This window comes from Leuciscus leuciscus (genome assembly GCF_965113295.1).
Source record: "Leuciscus leuciscus genome assembly, chromosome: 12".
NCBI lineage: Eukaryota > Metazoa > Chordata > Actinopteri > Cypriniformes > Leuciscidae > Leuciscus > Leuciscus leuciscus.
Genome location: NC_138736.1, coordinates 28,594,181 through 28,601,207, shown reverse-complemented (window position 1 = coordinate 28,601,207; position 7,027 = coordinate 28,594,181). Strand labels below are relative to the sequence as shown.

General features: G+C 35.5%; 1 protein-coding gene across 1 annotated transcript; it reads right to left on the bottom strand.

Moving 5' to 3' along the window:
- Nucleotides 1-2,437: 2,437 nt before the first annotated feature.
- On the bottom strand, nucleotides 2,438-6,238 carry trhrb (thyrotropin-releasing hormone receptor b). Its single transcript, XM_082185392.1, has 2 exons — nucleotides 5,053-6,238; nucleotides 2,438-3,820 (listed from the first exon to the last, which is right to left on the bottom strand). The coding sequence occupies exons 1-2, from the start codon at nucleotides 5,812-5,814 to the stop codon at nucleotides 3,395-3,397; spliced, it is 1,188 nt and encodes a 395-aa protein (XP_082041518.1). The 5' UTR covers nucleotides 5,815-6,238; the 3' UTR covers nucleotides 2,438-3,394.
- Between the last annotated feature and the right edge of the window lie 789 nt (nucleotides 6,239-7,027).

The following is a 7,027-nucleotide window of genomic DNA, read 5'->3' as shown; positions in this document are numbered from 1 at the left end:
AGACATCAAATGATCAATATGCATGATATTTGTCTGTTTTTGATGGTTACATAATCACCGTAATGCTGTGTAATTATGGTAGTTTTGTCAGATTTTATTCAGTGGAGTTGTATGATGATCTAACAATGAACTTCCTTCTACTTCATGATACTCATATGCAGTCTGTGAGATAATTTGACGTTTAATTGTTAATAGGGCCATTATTTTCATTATAAGCTGAATCAAATTTTAAAATAATCTTGAATTACGTGACAGGCAACATGTGGATGATATTATTCAAAAAGGAAGAATAAAAGGTAAAAGCAGAGGTAATTAGAGGGACAAACTGAAAGTGTATCCTTGCATGAGCTATAATAGCCTTTATCCATTACATAAGCAGAAAGCATTGTTTAGAAGAGCCACAGTACAATGACAAAATCTGTTATTCTTGAATATCAAACAAAATTTTAACTGTAGGTTAGACTCAGAATTCAATTAATTAATGATCATTATTAACTATTTTGTTACAAGAACACGAACATTATTTTTTTTTTATCATGTTCAAACTGGGATAGTTCACCCGAAAATGAATATTCTGTCATCATTTACTCAGGTCTGTATGGTTTTCTTTCTTTTTAAAACACAAAATAAGATATTTTGAAGAACAATGGGGTCCAAACAACACTATCTTCAGGTTTGAGACCACATGAGGATGAGTAAATGATGAAGGACTTTTTAATTTTTGTAAATTATCCCTTTTTTCTGTTTAACTTGACCAAAACAAAGAAAAAAGACGCACTATCCAGGCCTATATTGCTGACAGTGCCCTTCTTTCAGTCTATTTGGAGCCTTTGAGAACATCTCTTGGGTGTTCACTAAAAAGTAATTTGATAATGCACTTGTAGTGTTTTTCCTAGGTTCAAGGTGACATTGCATTTGATGAATTATATTTCATATTTCATATGCGTTTCTTCTGCTGAGCTTGCCAGTATACAAACATAGTGGTCACTCTTTAAAATATTCTTTTGTCCTTCCATTCGTTTGCCACAATGTCGATTTGATTAGCTGAGAATTTTCATGCATGTTTTGTACTTGGCAGCAGCAGCGGTTTCTGAAATTTAACTTCAAGTGGTATTAAAAATGTGCAGAGAATAATTACAGTTTAAACAGATCAATTAGACATCAGTGCAACATTATGCAGAGTATTATTCAGTACTGTTTCAAAATGTTTTACTGTTTTAAAACAGTAGAGAAGATTTTCACTATCATAAGGCAATGCATACTAATGAATTAAACTGATGAGTCTTTCATTAGCCAGTATCTTTATTTTATTCAGAAAGAGGCTTGGAGAAAATGGACGTTTTAGATATAATTTTGTGTTTTGTTAAACCCTGAATAATAACACAAATGCAACATAGCAAATAGCTACACATATAATAGTGATAATATGGATACTAAAACGTTTGAATGATTCACCAAAAGTACACACTCAAGTATATCAAGAATAATGGCAAGCATTTACCAAACTGAGAGAACAATTACAGCACAATTAAACGCACTGAACAATTTATTAAAAAAAGAGCTTTAAATTATGTATGATATACTTGAACACTTCAGAACACTCCTCTGAAACCATTTCAGTGTGTAGAAACAAGATTCATTTAACTGTAACATATAAACCTTCCATTTATGAGACTTTGAAAAATTTAATCTGAATCTAAAACTGTAAAAAAAAGAAAAGAAAAAAGTTTCTGCCTTAAATTAAGTACAATGACCTTGGATGTTTAAGTAATTTCAACTTAAATTACATTAAACTGACTTTAAAAATGAGTTGAATATTGTATAACTATAAAAAAGTTGAAAATGGCTTAACTTATTTTGTTGAGTGAAAGCCATGTAAAAACGTTGTCATAACTTATTGATCTTTTTTTTTTTATATAGTGTAGATGCTGTCTTACTAATATTCTGCAAACATCTGTTTCAACTGTCACTAAAATTTCACTTAGCCTATGCATTGACACTAGACTGCAAACCTGACTAACCATTGAAACATACATAAAGAGACAATTTTCCACACTAACACCATCAAGATATTATATTCAAAACCTAAAACACAACATGTTCATTTAAAATAATTGAAAACACAGTCAATTGTGATAAAGAAAATATGCAACTTCACATTTGCACATTTGTTGAGAAACCATACAAACCCATGAGGTGGGATTTAGCTTATCAGCTCACAAATACAATCATATGCTGTCTACCAATTTATGATACAAGAGAGTAAATTAAAAAGGTGAAATATTCATCCGTCAGATGTAAGAAGTTTTTTTTTACACATTTTTTATAGGTGCATTCATTTATAGTCATCTAAATTAGTTATAGTCAAAATATGTATTATATATTATATATATTATATTTGATGTTAAATGTTTTACTTTGTTTTATAGTTTAATAAGAAGAGTAAAGTCATTAAATATAAGCAAGGTATTCACCTTCCAACTAAAGTCTACACAGTACACAGTGTGGCGCTTATTAACATTTCTCTGTAAGTTTAAGCTGGCCATATCATGCATTTGAGGCGGGACAATCTGTTTTAAGCGACCAATGGCAATCAAGGGGAGTGTTTAAGAAACATTAATTATTATATAAATAACAATAATTATTTTTGCATTTTCTTTTGGTTGCGCTACTGGCACATAATTACAATTTAGCCCAACTAAAAAAATAATTACATAAATATATAGATGTATTAATGACTCCTTTATCTTTTTATTCATGCATTCCTTCATGGTTCATCCGAAATGTGCTTATTTACAATAAACTTACATAAAAAGAGTATATACAACTTGAGTCTAAATATATTTCAGTGTGACATTGTCAGATGGCCAATGCCTTACACATATAGTTTATCCATCAAAATACCCCCCAAATAGCTATACTTCCTTTCTAAGTTTAGATTAATTTATATACAGTGGGATGTAAACTAAGTTAACTCTCATTGAATATTCTTGAAACAACTGAAACTGCAGAATTAAGCAATTTCAGCATTTTCCCCCCAGGGCTCTGGAGAGGAAGAAGGCCACTCATTAATCACAATGGCAATCCCTAAAGATGTTTTCAGATCAATATGTATTCAATTTACCCTGCATTATGGAATACACTGCGATTTTAATTAAGAATCATGACTTTAGCAAAGAATGCAACCATGCAACTTAATTTCAGTTTCCAGGGAACTGTGGCAAGTGAATGAGATGGGAAGATGAATTCGACTGTTACGAGCATGACTTTTATTTTATTTTAATAAAGATAAAGTGAAACTTTCAAAGTGCTGTCCCTGCAGTTTGTGCAGTCGTGTTACGGCAGATCACTAGCACTCAGAGATTACATGCAGTGTGTAGCTGTTGTGGGTTTATCAGGCCTGACTGAAAGTCTCCTTACTAAAGTCACAGTTCTCCGGATACAGAAGCTTCTTATCAGGGAACAGCTCATCTGTTGGTGTCAAATCGTCTATCTCAGTTGAAAAATGCCCAGTGCTTCCCACCGTTGACGTTTCCTTGGCAACACTGTAGGTTAGTGCCACACTATAGGCTGGCTTGTTCACCAGAGCGGTGCGTCCGCAGCGGCAGAGCCTTCTGAAGGCAGCGCGGAACTTTTGAGACATAGCGTTGTAGATAAGAGGGTTAATGGCGCTGTTGAGGTAGACACATGAGCGGCAGAACAGCAGAAACCAGGTGTCCAGGTAGGCTTCTTGCAGGAAAGAGTTCACCACCACCAGAGTGCGGTACGGCATCCAAAGCACAGCGAACAGAATAACCACCACTGCCAGCATTTTTGTAACCTTTAATGAAGAAATCACAATAACCATGTTAGGAAATGTATTACACTGAATTGCAATTCAGTGTAATATGTAATGTTTGTTATGACATCTATCCGTATGTGTGTGTGTGTGTGTGTGTGTGTGTGTGTGTGTGTGTCTGTGTGTGTGTACAGGTTTATATTACATTAAATATAAAATGCATAAATTTACTGTGTGTTCTAATAATTGTTTGTTTAAATTCATTAATTCAGTGTAATATGTAATGTGTGTGTGTGTGTGTGTGTGTGTGTGTGTGTGTGTGTGTGTGTGTGTGTGTGTGTGTGTGTGTGTGTGTACAGGTTTATATTACATTGTTGTGGGGACCAAATGTCCCCACAAGGATAGTAAAAGCTGAGATCACCTACATACACCTACACCAGCCAGCGGTCCCCACGAGGGAAATGGGTTGGGTTCATAAACATAATAAATTCTTCTTCTTCTTTTTTTTTTTATGTAAAAATGCAGAACGTTTTCTGTGATTGGGTAGGTTTAGGGGTATAGGGTTTAGGTTAGGGAATAGATAAGGCAGTTTGTACAGTTTAAAAATAATTACGGCTATGGAGAGTCCCCACAAAGATGGCGAACCAGACGTGCGTGTGTGTGTTTGTGTGTGTGTTTGTGCATCTGCCTATATATATATATATCTAGGTAGATAGACATAAATACAGATAGATAGACAGATAGATAGACGGACAGATAGACAGATAGACAGATAGATAGATAGATAGATAGATAGATAGATAGATAGATAGGATGGGATGGATGTTCTGTACACCATAGTCTATAATTTCATCCAACCTGGAAAGAGACACAAAAATACTTTGGCTTGCATAACAAATAAAATGCATAAATTCAGGGGCGTAATTTGTGGGGGGGTTGGGGGGGAGATAACCCCCCCAATATTTAAATCTTTGCATTACAACCCCCCCAATATTTATATCATGATCACATGAAAAATATGCAGAATAATTTTTCAACCCCCCCCCCCCCCCCCCCCCCCCAATGTTCAAGCCAAATCTACGCCCTTGCATAAATTTACTGTGTTCTCTAATAATTGTTTGTTTAAATTCATTAATTCATGAAGAACAATACCAATATGTGCTAGTACTGCACCTGAAACAAGTTTTGTTTAGCTCTATGATTTGTATGGATACATTTAGAGCCTTTTGTTGTTTCCAAATTTTAAAGTTTTGAACCTTAAAGGAGATCCTCACCTGTCTTCTGGATGCTGCGGTTGTACTGGAGCAGCGGCTGGAATTCTTCATTTTGTTCTTTTTGGCTTTGGAGAAGTTGTCATGCCCGTTCTTGTCCGACGGGAGAGGGTTAAGAAACAAGATTCTCGCAATGAGGCCGTACAGGACAGTGGCAAGAGTGAGCGGCAGGACAAAAAAGATGCCAAAATCGACAAAATATATGGGTAGATAAAGGTTTCTGGACACTTTGTAAGCGCACGTTATTATAGTCACATCCTTGTAGGGAACCTGTTGGATATCGGACAGGTAAAACCACATTACGCAGTAAAGACACGTGAAAACCCAAACTCCAAAAATGATCTTCTTCGCGCGCGAGAGCGTGCATAAAAACTGCGCTTTGATTGGGTGACATATAGCGATGTATCGCTCTATAGTGAAGGCTGTTATGGAGCACGAGGATGCGTTGATTCCTAGATACTGGAAGTATGTGATGCACAGGCACCCCGCGTGCCCAAAAATCCATGAACCGAACAAACTGTCCGCTATGTTTGGCAGACCGGCTGCGATCAACACCATCAGGTCTGCGACCGCCAAACTAACCAGATAGCCATTGGTCGGGGTCCGCATATGTTTGGTTGTGAGGACCACCAGGATGACCATCACGTTTCCAACTATCCCGAAAGCGCATATGAGGAAAACCACGAGGACGCTGATCACTTTGTATTCGACACTACGGTCCGTCCAAGTTTGCAGAGTCTCGTTGAATACTGTGAAGTTCTCCATTCTCAAAAAATCTCCCAGGTTCTTTAAAGATCAGATTAAAAATAATTTTAATTCCGTTGAGTTGACATAAATGCGGTTCATCCCTCTTAGAACTTTGCTTTCTTGATTTGTCTGTTCAGTTTTTTATTAGTTTTTGTTCATCAGGAAAAAAAAAGAGATAAAAAAAAACGGATTTACATCCTTTTAAAATGTTTAATCATAGCGTAGCCTAAGTCAATTTTTTATTCTCCGGTCTCTATTCTCCTCTAAATGTTGTGGAATAGACCGTATAGATGTGCTCTCCAATGTTGCAGTGTTTCAGATGATGGATCTCCTGTCTGGTGCTGAATTTAGGTAATCTCGCCTTTGGCTGCGTGATCAGAAAAAGGGGCGTTTTACGCACGCACACTTTTTAGTCAAATGAAACCATAGCTAGCATGCTTTTTTGAGTCTTTTAAACTATCTTAAGACTCCTTGGTTGATTTTTATGGTCCTATTATTATACTAGGTCATTGAAATACGACACAACATTGATTTAAGAATATGAAATATTTCAATTAAATAATTGACAGATGGATCAATATGCCTGTCTCATTCATGTTCATTTTTGTGACTTGATTTAGGATACCATGCTTATTACACAACTGTGTTAGGTGTAGTGTGTAGACCTACAACGTGGGGATTTTATAAAGACTTTTTTAAAGAATTTCTGTCCGCATGGTAAGATGGGGTACAATGTGTGGTTTACCCTAAGCAAACCATTTTCACGTTTTAATTTTACTTCATTTTTACAAGGTTTTTAAGATGGATGCATTTTTCTCAGTTACCAAAACACGTGTCTTTTAAAAAGCATGTTTGCGAACATGCCAACTAATTCCTTTGTTCCCTCTAAATGCATACAAGGTGTACGTTTCTAAAAACAAAAACATTATTTCCTTTTAAAGGACTCTTAAAAATAAAGTTTCTGTATTGACATCTATGGTTCCGTGAAGAACCAAACATCAATGGAACCTTCCCATTGAGCATATAGGTTAAATACCTCTATAAAGGTTCTTTATAGAGAAAGAGGTTCTTTAAAATTGTAATGCTCTTCACACTTTAAAAATGGTTCCTTTAAGAATTGTTCAAGATTCTTTGGGAAACCAAAAAATGGTTATTCTATGAGAATGTTTATTTTTAAGAGTGCACACCTCACTTGTTTCTATTTATGAACCCCCGGTTTCACAGACAAGGC